We start from the raw sequence: 26,833 nt of genomic DNA on the forward strand, positions 1-26,833 counted from the left end.
GATTATTGATTATTGGAGAAATTCTCCACTTTCCTGTCACCCCCTCATGAGGGGAAGTCCCCAAATGGGTCTAGACGGTTGTTCTCCGATTTCTGATTCGTGAAGTTTTCCATCGGGACAGTCGGCATGCCGGGCGCACGTCGGGCGCATCTTTACTATTGGCCGCCCTATGCGATCTTAGACCCTGTACCGCATCCAGTAATACTACTGCTTCACGTAGAGCTACAGTTCATGAGGCATTTCGATAACGTGAAGCCCTCATCGACGTCGACGCTGTTGCTATCCCCGGACTTTACTCGGGGCCAACATGCTCTGTCTCGGATGCCGGCAAGGTCAATATTATTGAATATATCGCAAACATGAAACTATTCAAAGGATATAAAGATGACTGGTTTTCCAGCTCGACATATTTTCCCCATCAACAATTCCAAAGAATTGGAACAAGATCATTATCAAGATCATTATCAAGATCATTTTCAATTAACCATTATCTTTCAAAACATCAACTACACCTCCCATCATGGCTATGGTATCTAACGGCTCCGAGTACGACTTCATCATCGTCGGCGGTGGTACCGCTGGCAATGCCGTCGCTGGTCGCCTCGCCGAAAACCCCAACGTTCGCATTCTGGTAGTGGAGGCTGGTATCCCCAATCCCGACCAGATCGATGAAATCACCACACCATCCAAGGCTTTCAACCTCCGTGGAAGCAAGTACGACTGGGCCTACAAGACCACCATGATCAAGCGTGACGACTACGAGCGAATTGAAAAGCCCAACACCCGTGGAAAGGCTCTCGGTGGTAGTTCATGTGCCAACTACTTCACCTGGATTCCCGGTTCCAAGCCCACCTTTGACGACTGGGAAGACTTTGGAGGTCGGGACTGGACTTGGGATAACTGTGTGGAGTACCTCCGCAAATGTGCAACCTACCACGACGATGAGAAGCTGTACCCGACTGAGCTGAGCAAGATCGGAACCGGCGGTCCTGTGCATATCTCTCATGCCGAACTAGTGCCAGAGATGCAGCCATTCCGCGATGCTCTCACCCAGGCTTGGGTGTCAAAGGGAGAAGTCCTCACCGAGGATATCTACTCCGGCGAGATGCGAGGCTTGACCCACTGCGTGGACACCATCTACCAGGGTGAGCGCCAGGGCAGCTTCCTGTACTTGAAGAACAAGCCGAATGTGACCATCTTGTACGGTGTTCAGTCTAAGAGCCTGATCATTGACCCAGCCACAAAGGTCTGCTCTGGTGTCACTGTCATCAGTGAAGCCTCCAACACCGAGATTAGCGTCTATGCAAGCCGCGAGGTTATCCTGTCTCAGGGTGTCTTCGAGACCCCCAAGCTTCTTATGCTCAGTGGTGTCGGCCCCGCTGATGAGCTCGCCAAGCACGGAATCACCCCCGTCGTCGACTCTCGCCACGTTGGCCAGCATCTTTTGGATCACCCCATCGTGCCTTTCGTCCTCCAAATCAAGGACGGATTCGGTCTCGATGACCATCTGCTCCGTGCTGGTCCCTTGAACGACGCGGCTGTTGCCGCTTACAAGCGCGACAAGACTGGTCCGGTTAGCTCCGGACTGCTGGAGCTGGTTGGATTCCCTCGCATTGATGAGCGCTTGGAGAAGTACCCCGCCTACCGTGAAGCTAAGGCTGCCAACGGTGGTCTGGATCCCTTCGGACCCGCTGGCCAGCCTCACTTCGAGCTGGACTTTGTTGGTGCTTTCAGCACGGCCTTCCAGTGGCACTACCCCATGCCTGACAAGGGCAACTACATGACTGTCATTGTCGACCTCCTCCGGCCTTTGTCTGAGGGTGAGGTTACTCTGAACAGTGCAAACCCTCAGGTTCAGGCCAACATCAACCTCAACTTCTTCGCCAATGACTTGGACATTCTCGCCATGCGCGAGGGTGTGCGATGGACATACGATGTTCTGACCAACGGCGCTGGCTTCAAGGACATCGTCCTTGGCGAGTACCCCTGGAAGATGCCTCTGCACTCCGATGATGAGATGAAGCGCGCTGTTCTGGACCGCAGCCAGACTGGATTCCGTAAGTATACTTGTCTTTTAACTCGGAACATCGCTAACATACTGCCAAGACCCTTGCGGTACTGCCCGTCTTTCAAAGAGCATCCATCAGGGTGTGGTTGACTCGAAGCTCCGAGTCCACGGAATTCGAAACCTGAGAATCGCCGATGCTTCCGTCATGCCAGTCATTCCTGACTGTCGTATCCAGAACTCCGTCTACATGATTGGCGAAAAGGTAGGCCATAACCCTGCAAATGAATATATGACAAGGTCTGACGATGACTATAGGGTGCGGATATTATCAAGGCTGCCCACAAGGATCTCTACGAAACCCAGGGTATCCCCTACTTTGTCTCCAGCAGATTGTAAACATTTCCGGTACTGAGAAAACCCTAGTCGCGCTGAACTAGAGGTGTGCATATTAGATTGTACTTATCTTTATTGCTCTTCAGTTTGAGATTTGTATAGATTCAATTCATTATCCGGCGTTCAATTAAACGACAAAATAACCAAATGACATGTGTACACTTCAATCATTGGCCACTCTCGCTTATCCCACTATGTACAAAAACAGACTCCGATCTCCCCGATCCATCAACACAATGCACAAACAGCAATCACTCTTCCCAATTGAAATTGACCACAATTCGCCCCGCAACCTGCCCCTTACGGAGCTTTTCAACCGCCTCAGGAAGCCTATTCAGTGGGTACACCTCACTAATCTGTTGAAGCATCCCACGTCGAGCAAAATCCAAAGCCACCGCAGTATCCCTCCGACTACCCACCAAGGTCCCCTTGATGCTAAGATTCTTGAAAATATACTCGCAAGGATCCGTTCCCAGAACTACAGACCCAACCGCAGGAAGTCCAATACACATCACCATAGATCCAACCCGATCACCAACAAACGTAACCGCCGTCTTATACGCAGCTGGAGCCGTTACAAAGACGCCGTGCACACCAATTCCATCCGCGACCTTGATAACAGCCTTAGCAGGATCCTCTTCCTCCTTGAAATCGACGAATGCCTCTGCGCCCATTTTGATTGATAGGTCGCGTTTCTCATTTCCGGTGTCCACGACGATGGGACGCATGCCCATGGCCTTGGCTAGTTGTACGCCTTGGATACCGACACCACCTCCGCCACCGGGGAATACTACCCAAGATCCTGATTTTAGATTGGATTCAAGGAGCGACCGGTAGATTGTGCTTGCGCTGCACATAATCGGTGCGGCGATTTCATCAGGGACACCATCGGGGATTGGCGATGCGTATCGTGCGGGAGAAACTAGATATTGCTGGTATGTACCTTGCCTGGATGTGAGATTTCACTGAACACCGAGATTCTATACGGTCTTCGAACTCACCAGCAGTCATCAAACCAGTATGAATCGCCGTCTTGCAGTATGTCTCCTTATCATCCCAGCACAAATGGCAAGATCCACACGTATCAGTGAGTGGCTTAATCCCGGCTCTATCACCAAGCTTAAAGTTCTTCACATTCGCGCCGACTTTGACAACAATTCCAGCCCCTTCATGACCCGGGGACCGAACGCCGAAGAAAGACATGGGAGGATTACCCAAGTCGCCCTGCATCATATGGATATCCGATGAGCAGAGTCCCGTGAAGTTGAGTCGAATCAAGATATCGTCGGGTCCTAGATGACAACAAGGTCGGTCCGTTAGCTTTGACGATGGCTAGATCTGCACGTGTACCCCATACCTGGCTCGGGAACAGGTACCATTTGTACCTCGACGTGAAAGCCCGGTCCCTCATTGACAACGACGCCCGCTTTACAGTGGGTAGGAATGTCATAGTGCTGCGTCTCCGTTACTGAACCCATAGCGACTGCTCAGGCAAGTCTTTGTGTGTTTCCATCTCCGTTGCACCAAGACTCTCGGTATATATGTATCCTCGACCATAGCCGGCCAGACACCGAGGAACGCGGCTGCGGAAAACCCCCGCTATGCCACAAACCCCTCTTTATTCTGAAATCCTATCATCATGGTGTTGTTGCTGCCTTGGTTCCCCTCTTCTTCCGGGGAGGGGGGAAATGTGGGGAAGGATAATCCCGTATATCCGACTTATTCAATCCACAGACCCGGCAATGTTCCGTTGTTAGCATGTCCTGACATCGACCAAGAAGATAGAAGATGATTCAGTGATGGCTAAACCCGGAATTGAAGTCAAGAGGAAATGAAAATCAAATTTGGTATGTATCAAGCCGTCAAATTATTCACAGAACTCCATTCCACGCCGAAACCAATGAATCGAATCAACAAGTTCAAACGCGAGTACATTGCACAAGAAAGCGGACGAACGAAAAGAATGATATCTAGTCCCAAATCAGCCAACTGCATGATCCAGCAAGTGTAACCATCATCATTGCAGTCAGAATACCCGCACCGGCTCTGTCTGCAGTAGTGATCTTGTATGTTAGAGCCTCTGGCTTCGACTGCGGTGTCTTCCCGCCAGCATTTGGATTTCCCTTGCTAGTACCACCATTATCGCTGGTCACTGGCGGAGCAACGCGATTGATAAGGTTGGCCTGAACAACTTCCAGGGCCGCCATTTGCTGACCGAAATCCTTGGTGTGATCCCACGCTTGATCGGTCCATTTTAGGCCGCAAGTAGTCCCCTGCTCGCCTCCCGTGCAGGTCTTGGCAGCTGCTTGTGCAGATGCCTTTAACTTCGGCATGATCTGATCGTGGGTAAACGGGGCCATTTGAGTGGTGGCAGCCATCCATCGAGCGAGATAGCCCTTGAAGGATCGCTGGTCGACCATGCACGTATTCACCGTTTCGCAAGCACGCTCATACATCACATTCGGTGGCGTCTTGGCGAAGAATAAATCGCCCGAGTCGAGGATCTTTTGCACTCGCTCTTTCCATTTGGGGTCTTCGGTCTGTTGAAAGTCAGGTTCACTTCTCAATTTGCAACACCGTTGAGAAGTACATACCACATTGTACATGTTGGCTGCGCCGAGCAAGAAAACCCCGCTATTGTAGGTCCACTCAATCTCGTTCATGTCTTGACAATCGCTCAAATCACTGGCTCCGTCCCAGAAATGATAGTCATTTGTCATGAAACCGACGTCAGATATCCAGTCCCACGCCTTCTCTGCCCAGTCGGAATATGTCTGATTGCCGGTGTATTTGGCAAGTCGGGAAGCGAGGTTGAAGAAACCACCAGTCGAGATGGTATTTTTGTAGTTATAACCGTTGTTCCAAGTAAAGATCTGCCAGCGCAGTCCACCCCCACATGTCGAAGGGTCCCAACGTGGGGCCTGGGTATTAAAGACAGCCTGAGCCATCTCCAGCCATTGGGGTTTACCATCTGGGGGATTAGGGAAGTTTCGCTCAGCAGCTGACATTGCTGCAAATCCCCAAAACGCTTGATCGTCGTTTCCCTCCGTTTTGGATTGATTGTTGGGCATGAAAGCCGCATTATCGCCGGCTTGCCAAAGCATACCCTGCATGGTGATGTCGTTCCAGGTGTCGTCCCCAGTGTAGAACCAGTAATCGATCAAGACATTGAACATCGCGCCCGCCTCCCACCAGTAGTATGGATCTGGCAAATTACCTGGGTTGTCGCCAGGGTTCATTCCAGTATAGTAGGTCATCATGTTTGTCGCAATTTCCTTCGCTGCTTTCTTGATAGAGTCTAACACCAGTTAGCTTGATAGACCGAGGAGTTGGGCATGGAAATCTCACCTGCATCTTCGATATCCATATCAACAGCGTTGACGGTTCCTATTCCAGCTAGGCCGATTGTCAAGAGACTCGCCCATGAGGGTCGAGTTGAGTGGCCGGCCACTCTCATGATGGGCTGCTTTGCGATCGATGAAGAGTCGAGGTGGAAGAATCGCCCCCGATACGCGAAGAAGCTTTTCAACCTTTGTTCGTTAGAAGAATGCGATCGAGACTCAATGCAAGCCGTGGGCGACGGCAATCTAACTTCTGCATGTAAAATAACATGCAAAGAAGAAGGACGTGAAGGTAGAAACGAGCGCAACGTCAGTCACAATGAGAAGAAGCCACGCGTGGATCAAGACGATCACATTCCACAGGTGCTAGGAGTGCTGGCATGGTAACAACGCCTTTATCCCTCGAATCATCGTGGCACCCTTGCCCAGGGGAAAAAGACCCCTGTGTCTCACAGTAAGCCGCACGAGGAACTCCCCTGGAGGCCATTGTCACGATGCCCGGAAGTGGTTCAAGAAGAGGGACTACTGCAACCCCAAAGCTGTCATTGTATCGTGGCTTCCATGGTTCTAGGTCGCTCTGCTCCACGATGCGGATCTGCGTGGAATGCGGGCAGCGAGCTGTCAATCGCTGCGATACAATCGATAGGAACAATGGCTAGAATAAATCCAATCATGATGGACAATACTTGATGCGATGGAGTCGATTATCTCATGGGCTCTGACCGCAAGCGAGCAGTGATGCAACAATGGCCGCATTCCCGTGTTCGTCATGGCCTGGGCGTCTATCCCTTTCCGGGAAGGGGAGAATGGTCGGGCCCCGCCCCTTTGCTACAATTTGAAGAGAGGCAAAGATAAAATAAGGCAGAGGAAGCTCCAGTAGCCCTTGCCCTCTATCATGCGAGGTGAATGCTGAGCCCGAGTGCAAAGTGAGGAAGGAGGTCAAAGGATCCATCTGGGATCTTTAAGTGGGTGGTGCCAGGATAATTGACACCTTGATATTCAGGCAGAAGTAATCTATTCAATCTTCAGGCAATCATCCCAACTTGAAACCTCCTTCACATTTGCTTTAACTGCGGCTATGTCGCATGCCGATTAAAAAAATATGGACATGTACTCTGTTTAAGCGTATAAAGACGTATGATTATAGACGTGGAAGAATCCAAGTCATTGGTCGACCTGGGCGGCTTCCCAAAATGGAGAAATATTTGTTTCTCGTTTTCCAGTACCTATTAAGTACAAACTTCCGATCCATCAACAGTATTCTTCACCAGTATCCATCTCCGACGCCAAAGCGAGACCCATGACCGGAGAAGCTTTACCTCCACGCTACTAAGCCTTTCTAATCTGTTCATCGGTGCCATATCAAGGTCCGACACCCCGAAAGATACTTTACCGACCTGATTCCCCTGCCAAGACACCAGACAGTCTTAGTGCTGATGAACCCTTCGCCTTGTTTGGAATTTGCTCGCCCATCGCCAGATTCAACCGGAGAAATTCACGGTTCCCCGGAATCACCGAGAGGAACTAGTCCAGACTGAGGAATTCCCTGCAGTAAATGATGCAAATCAGACATCCCATCTGCCACGGTTGTAGAAACCCCTCGTTCAACCGGTCGCTCACGATGCAACTTCACCCTCCTCTGGTGACACGCGATAGCCGTGATCAACAACAGTATTTATCCCGAGAAGATCCTAACTGAATGGTAGAACACCAAGGCTATCTCTATCGGCCTTGAACCGTAAGAACAAGAAACCTACATATGAATCTGTCCCAAGCATTGAGCGCCCTGTTCGTGGGCCTGGCTGGGGTACACGCAGCCAGCAACAACCCACCACCTCTGGTTTCATCCCCCGGTGATATCACCGTCATCCCAGGATGGAGTCTCCAGTCCAGTATTCACGCCCCAAACGATATGCCTCGCTTGTCCCAGCCCGGTGTGGATGTGTCTACTTGGCATCGTGTCGGGCCGCGTGGAACCGTTATGGCCGGCCTGCTCCAAGCTGGCGTGTTCGACGATACGGAGTTATTCTATTCAGACAACTTGAACCAACTGGCCTCGGAGACTATTTTCCGTTCTCCATGGCTGTACCGGGAGGAATTTACACTCAACCCGAGCGACAACCAGTACTTTACATTGCACACCCACGGGATCACCTCGAAAGCCGAGATCTACGTGAATGGTGAGCGGATCGCAACCAGCGATGAGCAGCAGGGGTCGTATGGCGGTCATAAGTACAATTTGACCGACCATGTTCATGATGGAACAAACTGTCTGCTCATCAGAGCCTATCCAACGAATTATCTACGAGATTTCGCCTTGGGCTTCGTAGACTGGAACCCCTATCCTTCAGATAACGGCACGGGCGTGTGGCGAAATGTGGAGATTTCTCAGACAGGTCCTGCTTCAATGTCGCCTTTCCGAGTCATCACTGATTTCACAAAGCCTGGCCAGAACCAGAAGGTGAACGTCACGCTGAAGACTGATCTGGTCAATCATTCACAAAACACTGTCCAAGTGTCAGTGAATGGCACCATCATCCCACCGACCGGGTCCAAAGCTGGCCCTATCCTTCGATCGGTCGAACTCAAGCCTGGCGAGAGCAGAACAGTCTCAGTTGAGGTCTCAGTCGAGAATGCCTCAATTTGGTGGCCTGCCCGCTGGGGTGCGCAGCCACTCTACACAGTCCAAGCCAACTTGCTTCTTCATAACAAAACTATGACAATCTCGGACAAGACTCAAGCCCAACAATTTGGTATCCGGCAAGTGTCATCCTATGTGAATCAACACAATGATACCGCATTCGTCGTGAATGGCCAGCAATTCCAAGTAATGGGCGCCGGCTACGGACCTGATATGTTTATGCGGTTTGATGAGGGGCGTGTGGAGAAGATCTTCCAGTACATGCTTGATATGGGGCTGAACACTGTTCGTCTTGAGGGCAAGCAGGAGCATCCAGAGCTGTATGAGCTTGCTGACCGAATGGGTATGATGGTTCTTGCTGGCTGGGAATGCTGTGACAAATGGGAGGGTTGGGAGGTAAGATCTCCTGTCGCAGTTCTGTATCATGAAAAACAACTAACCGGATCACAGTACAATAACGATGCCCAGGGTGTCAAGTGGGGGAAATCAGACTACCCCATTGCCCAAGCCGCAATGCTCCACGAAGCAGAGATGATGCAAGCGCATCCTTCTATGCTGGGATTCCTCGTGGGCTCCGACTATTGGCCGAACGACCGGGCCACGGAAGTCTATCTAGATGCCATGAAAGCTATGGACTGGAAAAATCCCATCATCGCATCTGCCAGTAAACGTGGTTACCCCAAAGCTCTGGGTCCATCTGGAATGAAGATGGACGGGCCATATGACTGGGTTCCTCCAAACTACTGGTATGGCGACCAGGAAGGAGCCGCATTCGGGTTCGGTTCCGAGCTTGGAGCAGGAGTTGGGACGCCCGAGATGGGCAGTCTGAAGAAATTCATGTCTGACAGTGATCTGGACACAATGTGGAAGAAGCCTAATTCCAGCCTCTTCCATATGTCACGGTATGACTCCCAGTTCTTTGATCGCTCAATCTACAACGAAGCTCTTTTCGGTCGCTATGGAAAGGCAACAGATCTCGAGGATTATGTCTTGAAGTGTCAGATGGCCGATTACGAAGCGACTCGGGCGCAGTACGAGGCATACTCAGCCAAACAAAACGCGTCTCGACCTGCAACTGGATCCATTTACTGGATGCTGAATAGTGCCTGGCCAAACCTCCACTGGCAATTGTTTGACTATTATCTGAGTCCCATAGGAGCATACTTTGGCACGAAGGTTGGCAATCGCCTCGAGCACGTTGCGTATGACTATGAGAGTGAAAATGTGTGGTTGATCAACCATTCCTTGGATCTACAAGGCGACCGAGAAGTTTCCATTGATCTGATCGATGCAAATGGAAAGACGATCTCCGGAACCAAGGTCAAGACAACCACAGTGCCGAACTCGTCCAAAGAACTCCAAAAAGTGACCGGAATCGACAAGATCCAGGACATCGCCTTCTTACGCCTCGTCCTCCGCGACACCAAAGCAAAGCGAGACATCAGCCGCAACGTGTACTGGCTCTCTCCCAAAAACGACGTCCTCAATTGGGATGAATCAACCTGGTACACCACCCCAGTCACCGACTACGCGGACTACAAAAAACTAGAGAGCCTCCCTTCCGCGACCGTTAAAGCAACAGTGCAGACGGTTAACGCCCAAACCAAGGATGGCTGGACGTACGCAGACGTCCAGCTGGAGAACAAGTCCAAGGTCCCGGCCGTGTTCCTGCGTTTGAACGCGATCAATTCTTCGAATAGCGCAGAGGTTACGCCTGTTTTCTGGTCAGATAATTATGTGACACTGTGGCCTAATGAGAAGCTTCGGTTGTCGGTTGGCTTTGAAGGGGATATTAAGCAGACTGTGATTGAGGTGTCTGGTCGCAATGTGAAGAAGCAGAGTTTGAAGAGTCCCAAGTAGGACTGCTGAAAGAGTTTGGATATGTTGGAACGCGGGTGATGTGGCTTGCTACATTTTACTGAAATCCTGCACTTGAAGCAGAGTGATTTTTCACAGATAGCTGGTTGCTTGCTGGAGGAATATGTGCAGAGTGAATGTTGGGTTAATAAATGACATTAGCTGATGCACCACGAATGAAATCAGATACAGACCAGAAAGCTCAATTCTCAAATTCCAAATTCAACACCTGTATACAATATAGAACAAGTCCATGAAGTAGTCAAGTAGTCATCCGCAAATGTAGGAATCACCAATCAGAGGATCCGCAAAAATCATGTAGTGGCCTGCAACAACCTCAAGACATCAGGCATATTCGAACCCGAGTATTCAATCCCGAGAACTGTAGGACTCTGAGGATTTTCCGAATAAAGCATGTTCAGTCGCTGCTTCGGTTTACCACAAAGCTCCGGTGCTTTATGAATATCCGGAAACGAAAGCAACTCCTTCGTCGGAGCAGTAGCCCACAAATAATACAGCGAGATGCTTTGCAAAGAGCCAAAGCTCTGACCCAGCTCTTTCAGCACAGACAACCAATCTTCATCCGGCGTCAAGGACACATGATAAAGCGTCAGCGCAGTTAGATTCCCACGCAGACCGTGAAGTAGTTTCTTCAGATCTGGGACCTGCACCGCAGTTCTGAACAACGCCAGTTCCTGCAAATGCGGGAACGAAGCAGTCTCCGCTAGCTCATGCATGAACTCACTAGCCAGATCATGGGAGCCGAGGTTCAATAGTAGTGTCTGGAGGTTAGGCGCACTCAGCACAAGTTCAAGTAGAAACCCGACATTGTCAAGGGTCAGGTACTGCTCCAGAGATAATTTCCGCAAATTCGACCAAACCATTTTAAACTCTGGCTGTCGGTATATCAGCTTCGGCATGCGGCGCATATCCATGACCAATGTGCGAGAGTATTTATTTGCATAGATCAAATGGAAGGATTTCACCGGTAATTGCGCGTCAACAACCAACGCAAAGAACACCGCGACCGCATCCGAGATGGTGACCCTATTCATATCGGGATGCCCCTCTGGATATCGACAGAAGATGAAAAACGACCGACAATTCGTGAACTTATCGACTAGATTATCGCGTAATCGTGCGATCGCCTCGATCTCTAAAGGCGCTGACAAGGGACCCCAAGGATGTCTGTCCCAGGCTAACCCGCGACCAACGCCATTTTGAAGCATAAAGGCCAGGCCATGGACATATGGTCGTAGTTCTTCATGACGAGAAAGGGAATCGATGCGACCGAGGCTTTCTTCGGAAAGATCTGTCTTGATGGATGAAAAGAAGCGGCGCGCGAACTGGTGGAATGTCTTCTTCTGCAGATCACGACAGGTCAGACGCAATTCTAGTAAGCCATCAGCTTCTAAATGGCCCGTGATGAGCTCGACGAGTTCGACTGCGAGGGAGGGAAATGACGATTCGGGAGGTTGCGGACGTGGCTTCATTATGCCAGAGGTGGTCTGTGATGAGTATATACCAGGCAAAATAATTCACATCTTCAAGTGTTCGTAGCGAAATCAGGTCATGACGAGGAGACAAAAGGTGGGGCCAGTGGAGCTTCCCCAGATTTCAAGGAAGAATAAATCCAGTCGCATCTCAGTGGCTGTCGAGGTCTTCTACCCCTCACTTTGCGAGTGGAAGACAAAGCAGAATGACACGCGGGACTGGCCGGATGTACCACGGGTCAGACCGAACAAAAGCGCCAAGTCACTTGGGGAAATCTTAGAGATCAAAGACGAATATAACTCGGACATGATAGCCCGACCAGACCAGAAAAGTCTGATTACATGCCAGGACTCATCCAGTGATCTTGAAGTATACAATCAGAAAAAGATACAATGATAACCGATCCAACGCCGACCAAAATGAAGGTGTCACCATGACACGTCGAGTGCAAGAAAGGGCCAACGCATGAGAAAATAAGATTACAATCAGTGCTCCATGGACTTGGAAAGTCCTCTCCACATCGTACATCGATCCAACTGATCCTGAGGAACTGGTTCCATCTCAGTCAACCCCGTCTGAATCTTCAGTCGTTGCCCATATCCAATGCCCCAGGTTTTCCAGACGGGCGCCTCCTCATATTTATACACATTGGGGTCGAGCGCCATAATAAAGCTGAGATAATAGTTCATCGTGATGGGCACGATCTTCGCGTTGACATTGGCGAAGGACTCGGACGCTTGATTGGTGTCTCCCAACCCGAAGATGGCTGGCAACTCAAACACATGAGGCACCCCCATGCCGTTGGCAGTCTCTGCCGGGTCGTGAACATTGAACCGATAGTTCCAGACTTTATAGGAGGAGAAGTATCGGGCCATCATGGATGCCATGTGGTTCCCGGGACAGGTGAAGGTCGACTCGCCGTATGCCTGAGCCGCAGATGGGAAGTATGGAGCGTGCTTGGGGAGAGGATCTGTCACGGGATAGGCTTCGTTGATCCCATTCAGCTCCTCATCGCTAAGTCTTGGGTAATTGTTCTTCATGAACTGGGCAACCTCTTCGGGACTGGATGCGTTGTATCCGAATGGAGTGCCTTCGTTGGTATCGTCGGTGACTATCAGAGGCACATGGATGAACTTGTTTTGTAAAAACAAGTTATACAGGCCATCCTTGATTAAGGTCCCGTCCACCACTGGCAAGAAGTACCACAATGGGGGCGGCGAGTCACTTCCACCAGGGAAGGGCTTATCAATATCATAATTCATGATAGTCATGATATCGACCGAGCGCAGACAGGCGAGAGTATTGTCCACTCCGCCGCAGCCCACGTCCTGCGCAAACCGCTCGTACTGGAACTCCGTCTCCGCGACCGTACGCTGGGTAGGCCAGAAAGTTGATTCTGCCACTGCGCCGACAAAGAGATTCATGTCGCGGCCGTCGTATGCAGTGAGATGGTGAGCGACCGAGCCTGCTCCAGCCGAATCACCGTGAATCACCACATGGTTAGGATCACCGCCAAATTGACGAATGTGCTGCTGCACCCAAGCGAGCACCTTGCGCTGGTCCAGCAGACCGGCATTGAGGTCACCATCTTTGCGGATATCCCCACTAGCCAGGAACCCAAGGGCGCCGACACGATAGTTGAAATTGACAAAGACAATGTCGTATCCTGATTGCTTGACGACTTGACTACCGTTGAAGTTGAAGTTCGCGTTGTCCGCGTACCCACCTCCTTGGATGAACAACCACACCGGAAGATTGGAGTCAGTCGTCGCATTAGACGGGCGCCAGAGATTAACGAACAAGCAGTCCTCTCCTAGGGATTGACTGGTACGTTGACCCACGCCGACACAGACGGGTCCGAACTGCTGCTTGTTAGTCTTGCTCGTCCTGGAGAGTTTTTGACAATTGGCACTGAACGTCGCAAGCTTACCGCAGTCGCATCCACAACTCCATCTGTTTGCTCTGGATCCTGAGGTCCCCGGAATCGCAGCTCGTTCAGAGGAGGTTTGGCATATCGCATACCCAGGTACTCATCAACGCCATTGCTTAGTGCAATGCCTTGGTAGCGGGAGTAACCGAGGTCGACAATGGCCGAGCGGGCCAAAGGAGATGAGGAGGAGTGTGCCAAGGGTGAAGCAGATAGGAGGTCCCCAAGAATGCCAGCAACTAGCACAATTGCCATGCGAAAGAACATATGGTGATGCCCTGGAATGTTTATACGAAGTACACGAAGTATACGCCCTTGGCTGACGACAGCCACTCGGCAATGGGACGGAGCTAATCTGAGAGGAGTTAGTCTGAACAAAGTGAACAAAGTGAACAAAGCATTGACATTTAACTAAGTGGAGTCCTAATTTCCAAGGCCGCTTTAGGTCACCTCAGCCACCAAAACTGACTCAGCATTGGGATTTTCGCTGTCGATTTTTCTATTTGGGACTGCTGTTTTCGGCATTTGTACTGATGGTGGGACTACGACTACGCAAGAAAGTCGGAAAGAGAAAATGACAATTTCAATCTATTCAGAAGAGGAAACAAGGTCTATTGATGCCTTGTTAGGCCGAGGAAGCTAACATAAAACGCCGGTCTGGGAAACATCCACAAGAAGATCCGCTAAAGGAGAGAATATTTGTCAATGTCATATGGACCCCATAGGTTTTCGCGTGTTTTTGATTTTAACTTCTTTATGACACTAATATTGAGGAGGAACATGGGTGCGTTGATTGATGTCAAGGAGGTCCTTCGCACGAATTGAAATACTTCTGAAACCAAGCACCATGAATCGCAGCTCCACGAGCTGTATGCAGCCGTTTTGCAGGGTACAATTTCCCACAGCCGCGAAAATAGTAGGTATTTGGTATTGAGCTGACATATAAAGTACGAGTTGTTCTCGGACAGGAATAATAGCTGGTGTAGTGCAGTCGTCTCCGCTTCGTCGCTCAAAACTTGCCTTGCACGGCAAGAATCATGGCATAGGCCATCGAAATAGGGAATTGCGTGCAGGAACATCGCTGCTTATCGATATTGAACTCGCGGCAAACGGGTAGGATTGGCAAGAGCGGACGGCGTTGTTCTTCCTACCGCTAGATCGGGCTTTTGTATCCCTCGACTTCGACGAGAAGCGCTACTGGGAGTGCTTGGCGCGGTGGGCTGTGGTAAAAGGATAGATATCTCGAATTGTGGCAAACGAGCCATTCACGAGACCACACTTGGTTAGGCAGATCAGCGGGCTCCTCTGACGCCCGTTCGGCCGCATGGTTGGTATTCTTCCGAGGTTGAGTATCCGTAGACTTGGGTTGCCGATATCGTGTAGACGCTGGTGACTGTGCTCCGCCATTTGGGCTATGGTGAAGAAGATGTGCAAGGCTTTATGAAACTGCTGGACTTCCACGGTAGGGAGTAGCAATCGCCACTTTTCCTTTGTGATCCGCTCATTGTGAAGGTGCTCTAATGAGATCCGGAATGCGCAACTCGTTTGAACTGCGCCCTGTTGGCGGAGCATCGCATCAAGCTCGGTCGTCATATGTGAGCGACTGGTACAACCGCTTGGTATGAATGTCAGGGAAAGTCTCGGTCGCCGCGCTCAGGATGTAGAGGGACTTCCAGAGCACGCGCCACTTCGCCGCTGGAAACTTCATCGGACGGCAAGAAAAGCAATCCCATTCTTGAATAAGGCGAAGGGTCTTTGGGGAACTCGGCTTGGCTAAAATTCTCCATTGCGGTTCAGGTCTACAGCTCCTGCGAAAATATCTCTCAATATGGGTTCTCAGGAATAAAAAAAAGGTTCTTGATGTCTGATCCTGCCGCCATACCTTGGAGCTCACGTGTGACGATATAATTGAATGGCCTAACCGCACAAAGCGAGGCTGACGGGCGGCTGAGTGTGAGAGGCAATAAATTGACAGCTTCAACTGAAAAAAACGGATAGAGTGAGATCTCTTCCTTGCATGGCAAGCTCGCTTGAATCGTTGAGGTTGGAAAAACAGACATTGGGTAACTCTTCGCTATCAGTTCCAAACCAAGAAAAAGAGTCGATTGACCATCAGGCAGGTCAGTGGAAGGCTTTGATGAAGCGCGATCACAATTTATGCCTCACGATAAATAGGTGACAGAGGAGCATCTGAAATGGCTTTTTTCTAGCAATCTTTGCACGCCATCATGATCTTCCTCTATGTATATATTCTGCCAGGTGAATTAGTGGTTGATGAGCTTGGGCCACTTCAATATCCAGTGCTTGCCCCTTCTTGACGCTTTTCCGGCGACTCCACTTCTTCTCCCCTATTATCTCGAACATACTGGAACATTAGCGCCTCGTGTTTTGTTTTTAGAAGAGAACAGGGAGGTCAAAAGGCATGGGGGTGACAAACGTTCGAACTCATAGATGATTTCCTCCGAATATAATGGAAGTGCCTATATATCCAGACCTGATGCAAATAGGAAGATCAGAAGCAAATTAGGCCTATTTCAAAGTGTGTATTAGTGCTGTATAGGATGCATTAGATCAGGCGAAGATTGATGCGTTGATATCGAGTATAGGGACAAGGATGGATAGATTGTTTGCGAATCAGGGCTATTATACGAAATATTAAGCGAAGGGAATTTTTATGTCATCTGGAAGCCAATCACCCAGAAGCCGCCTCTCCATCTGTGGACTCTTCCCTGACAGCGTAACTAGTCTGGCAGTCTCCCAGATCACTCGGGTAGAATGCAGGCTCGGTTGCCTCGGGAGCGGTTCGGCTCACGAGAAAGCCGAAAAAATACCTAGCCATTCACACATGCCGACTATTCATATCATTTACCGCCTCAGAATCGGGTTTGTTAAGATTCCTGCCCCGACGAAAAGGCCCAAGCCTCCCCAGAATACTTACAGTTATGAGTCCAAATGGTCGCACCGCCAATGGTCTACCAATAGTCGAAATTGAGTGTGAATCGAAATATTATGAAGTGGAAGACTCATATGGGAGGGCTATTCCTTACTATAGAGATGAATATCATTGTTTTCTCGAGGTTACACCCGATGGGATCGTGGCAAATAGAACTGGGATGTCCACTTTGAAAACGATAATTGGTACAAAGGAGAGATATTGCCAGCTTTTAAGAGGCACGTCGATCGCTTCTTGGGCAGAATGTCAACACTCCAAGGTGCTTTGTCCTGCTTCGAAGCAAAAGTGCTGACACCATTTCTCAACCTGTTGTCTGTGGCGAGTGAGAAACGGCACCTCGGCGAGCACGGAAAGATGTCACATGGGAGGCTTGCTTAGTCAAAAATTATAGGTACTTTGAATATAGTCTGTTACGACACGTACTAACTAAACAACTGGAAGGAACAAAGCTATTTCGACTCTGACGACTACGCTGTTTCCGCAACTGATCGAGTAACTTGACAACGGCGCTATTCAAACGGGAAAAGTGCATCCACACCAGGACGGTATTTCACGTCCTTATGTCCCTACTCTACCGATGCAATCGAGGATTCGTATAGGGAAAGCCCGAGTCTCGGAGATAGTTCTCTGTCCCAACAAATCAATATGGAAGATGCAGAACCGCCCAATAAAGAGACAGGATGAGTCTATATCCGAAACGGTTGATACCATAATATAGTACCGAGATTAAATTGCAACTAATTAGTTGCGCATTGTTGACGGTCAACCATAGCCAGTTTCACCCCTTCAGCCATCGTTGGACGGTTTCTCGCAACGTCTCTTCCCTATGATAGTCGAGGATTTCGGCTTGCCTATCGTATCATCAGCATTTGAACTCGACATCAATTGGGGCTGTAGTCATACAACTCCGCTTTCCAGACGTCAACTGAATGGTTTGCAGTATTAAATGTCCAATCGAATTTCTCTTCAGCCTCCGGTTCATCAGTAGGGTCATGATAAGGGGCTAGATAGGCGAAATGTAGAGCCTCGGATGCTGTAACTCTCTCTCGTGGGTCAAAAACAAGCATATTCTCCAATAACTCAGTCGCTAATATCATTAGCAGTCAGGCTTACGAAAACGAGAGAGAGTTACTGGGCGCAGAAAATAGGTGTACCTTTTGGATCAATTCCGGGAAGGATGTTTGACAGCGGTTGGCCTGCATGTTTCGGAAGTGACTGAATGAAGTTGGAAGCCTGTCACACAGATATGTCAGAGGCCACTGATTTATCTTCGTGAACCATCCCATTCATAGGTGGTGGCTTCAACATAATATAGAGGATAGACAAACATTTCCGCTGGTCATCCTCTCCGTGACAGTCTCTGACGGCGTGCCTAACATCTCCGTGATCAAATGAAATTGGTGAATATCGTTTAGACCAGGGAAAAGGGCCTTTCCCTGCAATAACTCGGCAAACATACAACCTGCACTCCAAACATCAATGGTCTCGTCATATCCTTGGCCAGCCAACATGACTTCGGGAGCCGTGTAGTATTGAGTGCAAGCATAGCGACTCATCCAAGGGCCATGAACTCGCGGCTTCCCATATCCTTTGATTTTGAGGTCGCAGTTGCGATTCAGGAGGATATTGCATGGCTGCAGGTCACCATGCACAACATCGGCTGAATGAATATATTTAAGTCCGCGCTAGAGCCTTATCAGCGATGAAATATATTGGAAGCAGGAGCGGGCGGGTTAGACGAACCATTATCTGATACAAAAAGTACTGGACAAACTCTCCTTGAATAGGTTTTAACCTCAAAAGTGATTGAAGATCAATTTCCATTTGTTCCGTTACGAGGTAACTAGAGTTAGTCAGGCTTTGGATCTTCAGGTGTATCTTCTGGAATAGCGTACAGGTCTTGCGAAGGAGAGATGAAACAATTAACCAAAGCCACAATCTATTCAGTTAGTGAAAACTTTAGGGGAAACGGATTTATCTTGCCGCACGAACATTTTCATGCTTCATGAGTCTCAATATTTTGACCTCTCTCAATATTTGTCGAGCCATGCTTGCCGTTGCGAATGGCTCTGGATACTTTTGCATTTCGACAAATCGATGGTTTTTTCGGTCTTGAGCAGAGCTTGGAGGAATGATTTCAGTTTCAACTTTCAAACCTCAAAGATGAGAGAACAATTTACCAGACATGCCCAGACACACTACTCTGCAGAGGCTGTATTGAAGAATATCTAACTGATATCAGAACACATTTATCCTCTTTAGAAAGTAATGATTTAATACCTTGTTGTCGTCAAAAAAGCTCCATCTAGGAATTCAGTCCGAACAGATTGTGCCATATTCGGGGAAGTGTGCCCAGAGAGGATTTGCTAAGTAGTCAGTGCGGTGTTCTAATAAACTTGATCCAGCTGCCGCCCAAGTTCCAGTGACAAGATCAGCAAGGGACAACTTTATTTGAGGAAAATTCCTCCTGCCATTCAAAAGAAGGCAGGTAGCCGCCAAGTCTACTACAGTGAGTCTATGAAATTTTATGGTGTAAAACCTGAAGTGGAAGAGGATCCCCGGAACATGATTTGCAGATTCCTTGACCCTATGTGGATCTTACCCCTCAATCGAATCCGGTTTTTCTCCGGCCGCCGTTGGTGATGGAGTGTAAAGCATTATTCTTCCGCGCAATGTGCAGGCTATCGAACGGAGCAATCATCTGCACTGCGCTCTTACCATCGCTTGAAGTCATTAGCTAGCTAATCAAGCCCTTTTTTAAAGAATAGCAATTTAGCTCCTTTGCATATTTCCCCTATGGAATCTCATGGTTGCGTTCTCCATTATCAAAACCATTGAGTTTTCCCAAAATGCCGCTCGATCATTCACCTAAGACGCGACGATGGATGCCCCTGCCCTTAAGAAGTCCGTTTACGGTAGATCCGGCACGAGCTGATTGTCACTTAATTAACAGTACGATCGTAGCTAAGCTATGCGGGCAGCTCGTGTAGGGAAATCTCTTATGAATAACATACGTGTTTGGATAGTTATACTGCTCTCCTTTTCACTTTATTGTATTTTATACGCTTGCGGTTCGGGCGTTATAGTAAAAGAGAGCGGGCCACAAGTAAATTACCGGTATTTATCAAGTTTAACAAAAAAAAAAAAACCTCCAATACGCAAATTAGCTACCACGCATATATAAACACTCTTGCGCCCTACGTCCGACTCTCGTAAAAAATGCAGTCCACTATCAGGCTAAGCTTGTGGTACTCTTCCCTCAACATGGCAAAATCATTGGATGAATTTGTTCTATTAGAGCCTCTCTGGGACAAAGCAATTCAATTTCTGGGAGATATCTCACTCGAGGAAAAGCACCAGATGATGGACTGGCCGCCTCTCGATGAGATGCAATTTAACGCCCACAAATACCTCGGCTTGTCACTTGAAGACTTATGGCATAAAGCGGCTTCGACTCCAGACTCCCTGACCTGGCCAGAGTGTCGTCTGATCCGTGATTGCTTCCATATCTTACGTCTAAGAGAACAACATGTTATATCGGACAGAACACCGTTGCTGTTTCATCGGCGGCCCGACCTAAAAGCCAAGAAGAGAGAAGCAGAAGCTGCGGTCCTTACGCCAGACAGGCACTTCAGAACCTAGATAAGGTCTATTACGAGAAATTCAAGAAAGAATACGACGAACATCAGGCGGAGAGACGGCGAAGACCGGAGCACATACCCAAAGAATGGGTAGAAGATTATCGATAACAAAAGATAGGGGTTCATTCTCTATCATCATCAGGGCATGGTCGGATAGGAGGATTTTAAGGCGCTTTTCGACGGAGTCCTAGCAATGAGTTTGTTTGTCATTAGCTCTAAGGAGATTCAAGATCTGAAAGAGGCCGAAATCGTTGAATTTGAGCCTAAGGATGACATTCAGGAAGAATTAGATTTCCTACGCCAGTAAGTTTTATCTGCTTATTGCGAGACGATAGTATTAACTTAAGAGCTAGGGATTTTCGAAGTCGCCGCGAAAAACTCAGATCCGGAATTCTTGGCAACGTCTTCCTCCTGCTAACAGATAAAGCTCGGTTATCATGCGGCACCGAAGGCGCAGAGATGTTCTATAGGTATATTTAGGCAATTGATCCCGACTGGCCGTTATCTGGAGCTGACAAGGATAGTTACGACGGCCGGCTGAAAATCAATCTAACCCAGGTCTTCTAGCGGTTCTATGAGTTCATGTCGAGTAGTAAATTCACTTTGAAGGATATTTGGCGCGATTTCCATGATGTCAATCTGACAAAGGCATACATCTGCGAGAAGGAACCTATTGCTTAGCACTTTACTAAGCTCGACCATACCAAGTGGCCCTATTCGTGACCATTGAGGACGTCTAGTACCCTCAATCTACCCTCGAGTCGCTGTTCATATTCTCTGATGTAATACATTCAATCTACTTCGCACAATTGATTGCTATGACTGCTTGAGAACCGTACGACTTACCACTTAGTCTAAATACCTAATTACGATCAGCCTCTTATGATCCTGTGAATATGGCGACTGATTCGAAATGGATGCAGTCGGAGCCAAACTGATGATTCTCAAAAATACGGTGGATGCGCAGGAAAATGTCATATATTTAGATCTGTTTTACTGACCATCATCTCTTCCTCACTTCTGTATTTTACTTTCAGGTTTGTCACCGTATGCTTCCTGGTGAAGACCTCTCTCCCTGTAGCTTCTAACAGTGAATGTGACAAACTTCATCTATATTATGCTACACAGGGATGAGATGGTTCGTTGTATTCAGCGAGAGGAAAAAGCTTATGCTCTCATTAAATTTGTGCGATCTCAATTCTAAATCATTTGACCTCCCACACATCTCTCACCATCCGTCTTCGCTTCATTGTTGCCGACACCCTGCATCTTTACTACCGCCTTAGATGTAAGCTTTACTGATAATTCTGATCGCAAGAGCTTAGAAGGATTTATCTTCTGCTTGTTTAGTAGCCTAATTAAATAGAAATCGCGTAAGCAGAAGACTATTACTATACCGACTACAGAAGCCGAATTGCTAGCTATTAGCCACGCGGTTAAGTAGTTATATTAGATCAAACGCCTCTTTTCCTTTATCTAATTCGTAACTAACTAATTAGATATAATCGAATACGATAATCAGCAGACAGTTAGTTGATTTGCTCACGTGCGAGAAATCAATATTTCAGACTAAACTTCGTTATGTTGATATCTACTAGCTTTGGATTCGTTAGGAAGTCTAAGCTAACCGACTACGAATCGAATAGGTTAAATCGGCCGACATAATCGCCGACGGCCTCACGAAGCGTTTATCTGCAGAAAAACATACTGCCTTTGTTCAATAGCTAGGTATGGAGATCTTACCTACAGAGAATCCCTTTCCTTCTAATTTCTCTTATTTAGCTCTCACTTTGACCTTATATTAAGAGCTTAGGGGGTGTGTCAATATAAGTAGGTGTATAGGCCCACGAGAGCTATTGAACTTGACAGAATGCGATGCAACGTACACGTGACGACGATCTTCAACGATTGACATCAACAGATTGCACACATGACGAAAGAGCTTCAACACTCTATTTCTCCTGATTTCTATGAGATTCTATTCTGACGTATTGCCTCAATTTCATGAAGTTATAAATACTGCCTGTTTTCCATAGCTACTGTAGTTGAATCAAGTTTAATCATTGTGATGAAGTTGGAGCATTCTTCTATCATAAGTTAACTTCCGATTCTAAGCCGAATCGTTCGACCTAACCTATACGATTCTTCGCCAGTCGTATACTGATTTGACCTACCGTGTACAATTGCTTGCTTGTGCACGCCGAAGGATTTATGCAGACCCCGTAAATCCGACATATGCAACACTGCATGGCTTTTACCATCTTGGCAGGTTATAGGCCCGCCCACGTAGACTCTACTGCCTAGCAATCTGGACGATAAACTTGATAAAACCATAAAAGACCACAGTCAATCCCAGGTGGTCCAGGGCGGAGCCGTATGATTACTGTAGGCCCTCGGGATTCACCAAATAATGATCTGCCTCCTAACATGGCCCTTTTTTGGGCAAGCGAAGTGAGAACAAGAAGAATCGATATCATCTAATTTTGAATTTCACAATACTTAGGCAAGCGACAAGATTGAAGCTCAACGTGAGGCACCAGAAGCATAGACGTTATTATGGATTCACAATAGCAAGTATAATAAAACATTTCATATCTCATCACTCATATCGTACAAAGGAGGAAGGGGTATCTCTAATATACATGGTGATGGCTTCCACGACCATCAGTTCCGTGCATGCGGCGAGTACCAGCGGCCTAATAATGATAACAGTCAGTTCTGTCACCAAATTAATCAACCAGCTATTCAAGAACGTACCTTGACACCGGGTCGGCCAGTCAAGGTTCCCTTCAGCTTCATCATAGCTCCAGAAACCTTATCGCCCATGGTCACCTTGCGCTTGTGGTGGTGTTGCGGCTGGGTCCTACCCCAGCGACGCTTAGTTGTGCGGTGGGTGGCTGGAGCATGCCGGGTAGTTGTAGCAGGGCCGTGACGGGTAGTTGTAGCAGGGCCGTGACGGGTAGTAGTGGTCTTGGTCTTAACCGTCTTAGTACGGGCATTAGGGCCCTTTAGACGGGTCATGAGGGAGGGTTTGCTTTCGCGGGTAGTAGTAGTGGTTGGGCGATGATGACGGCGGAACATTGTCGCGGTTGGTACAGTAGGTTTGACTGTGGTTGAATGTGTTTTGCTCCGACAAAATATCTTTGAATGTCGCAATATATTTATTCGGATTGAAGATATAGTTAGAAATGAAGTTCAAGAATGGAATATTCACAAGCTTAAATAACAAGGAGTTCGATAGAACTATGAGACGATCAAGATATCATCACGGACGTATGCCAAGTGCAAAGTCGCCTTCCAGAATGGGGATGACAATAGGTGACAGGGGTTGTATGAAGTGGCGCTAAGCCCGGCACGTCATCCGTGGAACGATCGGCGCTAGCAATCTCCAATCCATCCAGCCACAGAGGGAATAGTATGTCATCGTTAATTTATCTCGAGCTATCTGATTCGCAATATTTCCTGTGGAGAACGTCATGCAGAATACTGTCGGTGTGTTTCTATTTGTGTTAGCCTAGTTGTGTTTGAGGGTGGGTTCTACTGCTCTGATAAGATAATTTGGGGGTTGGAAGTGACATCATCGGGCCGTATTGAACCCTTTCACAGGAAGGGAAATAACAACCCTGCTGTCGCCTGAAAAACTGCGAGGTTTCCATGACGAACAGATAAAAACGATCTGCATGACGATGATTCAAGCTGTGAGGATGCCTATTTGAAAGTGATCCAGCTGATAGATTATGTCAAGCAATACTACCAGTACAAGTCGTCTGTGCATTTTGTTATGTTTTCTGGGGGTCCAAAGAAACAGATGCGCGGTGGAATACAGCGTGAAAGTTGACCGCTACCGCTGGACTCTGAAGTATTTTTGTTCAAAAGTATCCTGAAGAACCTGGGTGGTTGCAGAACTATTGGGAGCAATCTACACTACCCGTACTGAATAGAGATAGATTGCACGTTTTGTTTATTGCTAGAAAAGTAGATTTTTGGAAGATTCAAGGGCTGGATAGTGGATGATAAAAATGTTCGGACCTCGAGGACTAAATCCGAAGCTAAGGGACGCATCACCTAAGAGGTTCTGTGAAAATGCTTGGACAGGTGAGTGAATATCGCACTACTGAGAAAGTCAAATCAATTACTGAGGTTAAGTGATACCACGCTGGTTCTCAGTTCGGCATCTTGTATGTAACATATGTCTACGGACCAAAGCTAAATAACACAACTAAAAGCTCTTCTTCAACCACTGCGTCTGCGAGTTGCAGTAGCTCAACAGACCAGACAGACCCCATTCAACACCGACACCACTCTGCTTGTGCCCACCAAACGGCGCGTTAGGCGCAACATCAAAGTGCGAGTTCACCCAAACCACACCAGACTCCAATTGGTCGGCGATACGAGTGGCCCGCTCAAAGTCCTTACACCAGACCGAAGCGCCCAATCCTGTCTCCAACGCATTAGCCTTCGCGATCACATCATCCTCATCGGACCACTTCATAACAGGGAGGATAGGGGCGAATGGTTCCTCCTGCACCACACGAGAGGACTCGGGCGGGTTCGAAATGATAGTCGGGTGGATGAAGTATCCCTTGGATTCCTCGATCGAGCCACCAAGAACGGCTTTCAACTTCTCAGTAGAGATAGAGCTAAACAAGTCCTTGGCCTTCTCGAATTGCATTTGATTCTGGATAGGGCCAAAGAAGACGTCGGCTTCGGTACCGTCTCCAACCTTAAGAGTCTTGACGAAGGTAACTAACTTCTCTAAGAACTGATCGTAGATCTTCTCGTGCACATAGAGTCGCTTAATCATCATACAGATCTGGGAGCTACACAGGTAGGAGAGAATCCCAATCTATAGAGACCATTAGTCTTAGATCTTCATTCAGTTAAGTCCGACAAAGATAGACCTACCTTAGGTATAATCGCATCAATATCGACATCTTCGCAGATGATCGACGGGTCATTACCGCCTAATTCAAGGGTAACACGCTTCAAGGTCTTAGCACAGCTGGCCATAACGCGTTTACCAGTGGCAATCGATCCAGTAAAGGAAATCTTGTCAATACCGGGGTGCTCGGTAATCATAGGACCCAGACTATCATCGCCGCTCAGACACTGCACAACGCCAGGGGGGAAGAACCGTGTAGCCAGCTCAACCAACTTTAGGCCACAGTATGGGGTGAATGGAGACGGCTTCACAATAACCGTGTTTCCAGTATACACAGCAGATACGATCTTGCCGATAGCCAAAAGGACCGGGAAATTCCAAGGCACGATAGCACCCGCCACACCCATGGGAGTATAACGCTGAATGATCTTACGATCTTCAGTCTCTTCGATGACATTCGTGGGGATTTCAAAGTCAGTGAGTCCCCGAATCCACGCACCTGCCATGCCAACTTCAGTGGTAGACTGGGTCATAGGCTTGCCTTGCTCCATTGTGAGAGTCTTGGCAAATCCATCGATGTTAGTGTCAATGGCATCGGCATAGGCCAGGAGTGCGGCGCGGCGCTCTTCAAAAGAGACCTTGGACCACGTCTTGAAAGCGGCACGGGCTGCTTCGACTGCCTTGTCCAGATCTTCTTGAGTAGCGACAGGCACCTCCGGATTGGGCTCCGTGGTGGCCGGATTGATCCCGTGATGAGTCACAGCGGTCGAGGTCAGTTCATTGTTAATAACATTATGGAATGTCTGTGCGATTTAAGGTTAGATGCTTGTTTCAATGATCTATTTGGAAGAGAGGACGCCTACAGTAAAGTCCAATGGACCATTCTTCTCGGAGATTGCCATTTAAACCTTCTCTGCCTCTTTAAGGAGTCAAATGATTTGGAACAGAGTGAAGAAAAGTTTGAGAAGAAAATAGAGATGTGGGGAATGAAGGGGTGAAAATAGCGCTAGAATATTAGGCCTCCAGACCGCTTGACAGTCAGCCAGCCTCCAGTCTTTATACATCCACTTCGGCTATCTCCTTCAGCAAACACGGCCTACGGACCCATACCCGCGGAAAGATTCCCAGCCGACGATTAGTGGTCTGTGCTTTATCAGTCACATTATTGATCTGTAGTCCGCAGCCATCATCGATCCTGCAGATCTGAAAGTGAGCTCTGATCCAACCGCATAGGCTCGTCGGATGCGATAACCACCGAGCTATTGGCGACTATCCGACTCCACATGATTTGATTCGGCTAAGGTTTTCTGATCATTGGACTATCATTGCTCAGAACTCATTCTATTTGTCGTGTATGTGACAAGCGGGGTTGTGATTTAGCTGCGGGGAGAATGCGGGGTCTGAATACAAATTGGATGATTTCAAATCCCTGAACTTTATGATAGGGCTTGCATCGAATGAGAGTAATGAATAGCTACCTCGGTCAACATCTCGGGTCAGGATCTCGGCATTGCATGAAGAGAGGAGTATCTGGACGGCACCTAGTGTCTATGGTGTAGCTAGCTGCATGTGAGTTGTACTAAATCCTCAATAACTTCTGCATTCAGAGCGGATCTGGCGCTATCGATAATAGTGCAGTAAAGTTGACTCCTAGAAAACAAACCATATTTCAGAGAGTAGCAGGCTCTGTCTGAGA

At 48.2% G+C, this 26,833-nt stretch overlaps 11 protein-coding genes across 11 annotated transcripts; 3 read left to right on the top strand and 8 right to left on the bottom strand.

Moving 5' to 3' along the window:
* Window positions 1-520: 520 nt before the first annotated feature.
* N7473_008658 (GMC family oxidoreductase) lies at window positions 521-2,404 on the top strand (the record flags this gene model as incomplete). Its single annotated transcript, XM_057154598.1, has 3 exons — window positions 521-2,057; window positions 2,107-2,270; window positions 2,324-2,404. The coding sequence occupies 3 exons, from the start codon at window positions 521-523 to the stop codon at window positions 2,402-2,404; spliced, it is 1,782 nt and encodes a 593-aa protein (XP_057005728.1).
* A 248-nt stretch (window positions 2,405-2,652) lies between these two features.
* Window positions 2,653-3,879, bottom strand: N7473_008659 (zinc-dependent alcohol dehydrogenase; the record flags this gene model as incomplete). The annotated part of the gene is made up of 3 exons (XM_057154599.1): window positions 2,653-3,344; window positions 3,403-3,693; window positions 3,759-3,879. The coding sequence occupies 3 exons, from the start codon at window positions 3,877-3,879 to the stop codon at window positions 2,653-2,655; spliced, it is 1,104 nt and encodes a 367-aa protein (XP_057005729.1).
* Window positions 3,880-4,371: 492 nt separating this feature from the next.
* On the bottom strand, window positions 4,372-5,858 carry N7473_008660 (glycoside hydrolase family 76 protein; the record flags this gene model as incomplete). The annotated part of the gene is made up of 3 exons (XM_057154600.1): window positions 4,372-4,941; window positions 4,996-5,699; window positions 5,750-5,858. The coding sequence occupies 3 exons, from the start codon at window positions 5,856-5,858 to the stop codon at window positions 4,372-4,374; spliced, it is 1,383 nt and encodes a 460-aa protein (XP_057005730.1).
* A 1,643-nt stretch (window positions 5,859-7,501) lies between these two features.
* N7473_008661 (putative glycosyl hydrolase) lies at window positions 7,502-10,243 on the top strand (the record flags this gene model as incomplete). The annotated part of the gene is made up of 2 exons (XM_057154601.1): window positions 7,502-8,779; window positions 8,834-10,243. 2 exons carry the CDS (start codon window positions 7,502-7,504, stop codon window positions 10,241-10,243), a joined length of 2,688 nt encoding a protein of 895 aa, XP_057005731.1.
* A 311-nt stretch (window positions 10,244-10,554) lies between these two features.
* Window positions 10,555-11,733, bottom strand: N7473_008662 (uncharacterized protein; the record flags this gene model as incomplete). Its single annotated transcript, XM_057154602.1, has 1 exon — window positions 10,555-11,733. One exon carries the CDS (start codon window positions 11,731-11,733, stop codon window positions 10,555-10,557), a length of 1,179 nt encoding a protein of 392 aa, XP_057005732.1.
* Window positions 11,734-12,219: 486 nt separating this feature from the next.
* On the bottom strand, window positions 12,220-13,916 carry N7473_008663 (uncharacterized protein; the record flags this gene model as incomplete). The annotated part of the gene is made up of 2 exons (XM_057154603.1): window positions 12,220-13,596; window positions 13,665-13,916. The coding sequence occupies 2 exons, from the start codon at window positions 13,914-13,916 to the stop codon at window positions 12,220-12,222; spliced, it is 1,629 nt and encodes a 542-aa protein (XP_057005733.1).
* Window positions 13,917-14,855: 939 nt separating this feature from the next.
* On the bottom strand, window positions 14,856-15,254 carry N7473_008664 (uncharacterized protein; the record flags this gene model as incomplete). Its single annotated transcript, XM_057154604.1, has 1 exon — window positions 14,856-15,254. The coding sequence occupies one exon, from the start codon at window positions 15,252-15,254 to the stop codon at window positions 14,856-14,858; it is 399 nt and encodes a 132-aa protein (XP_057005734.1).
* A 2,138-nt stretch (window positions 15,255-17,392) lies between these two features.
* Window positions 17,393-18,801, bottom strand: N7473_008665 (mitogen-activated protein kinase HOG1; the record flags this gene model as incomplete). The annotated part of the gene is made up of 7 exons (XM_057154605.1): window positions 17,393-17,465; window positions 17,518-17,701; window positions 17,769-17,847; window positions 17,943-18,299; window positions 18,358-18,513; window positions 18,607-18,770; window positions 18,795-18,801. 7 exons carry the CDS (start codon window positions 18,799-18,801, stop codon window positions 17,393-17,395), a joined length of 1,020 nt encoding a protein of 339 aa, XP_057005735.1.
* Window positions 18,802-20,448: 1,647 nt separating this feature from the next.
* N7473_008666 (uncharacterized protein) lies at window positions 20,449-20,822 on the top strand (the record flags this gene model as incomplete). The annotated part of the gene is made up of 3 exons (XM_057154606.1): window positions 20,449-20,558; window positions 20,609-20,725; window positions 20,780-20,822. The coding sequence occupies 3 exons, from the start codon at window positions 20,449-20,451 to the stop codon at window positions 20,820-20,822; spliced, it is 270 nt and encodes an 89-aa protein (XP_057005736.1).
* Window positions 20,823-22,888: 2,066 nt separating this feature from the next.
* On the bottom strand, window positions 22,889-23,336 carry N7473_008667 (uncharacterized protein; the record flags this gene model as incomplete). The annotated part of the gene is made up of 2 exons (XM_057154607.1): window positions 22,889-22,951; window positions 23,013-23,336. The coding sequence occupies 2 exons, from the start codon at window positions 23,334-23,336 to the stop codon at window positions 22,889-22,891; spliced, it is 387 nt and encodes a 128-aa protein (XP_057005737.1).
* A 1,017-nt stretch (window positions 23,337-24,353) lies between these two features.
* On the bottom strand, window positions 24,354-26,153 carry N7473_008668 (aldehyde dehydrogenase family protein). Its single transcript, XM_057154608.1, has 3 exons — window positions 26,001-26,153; window positions 25,161-25,940; window positions 24,354-25,101 (listed from the first exon to the last, which is right to left on the bottom strand). Exons 1-3 carry the CDS (start codon window positions 26,037-26,039, stop codon window positions 24,475-24,477), a joined length of 1,446 nt encoding a protein of 481 aa, XP_057005738.1. The 5' UTR covers window positions 26,040-26,153; the 3' UTR covers window positions 24,354-24,474.
* Between the last annotated feature and the right edge of the window lie 680 nt (window positions 26,154-26,833).

This window comes from Penicillium subrubescens (genome assembly GCF_028828155.1).
Source record: "Penicillium subrubescens strain IBT 31985 chromosome Unknown utg000006l_segment0_segment0, whole genome shotgun sequence".
Taxonomy (NCBI): Eukaryota; Fungi; Ascomycota; class Eurotiomycetes; order Eurotiales; family Aspergillaceae; genus Penicillium; species Penicillium subrubescens.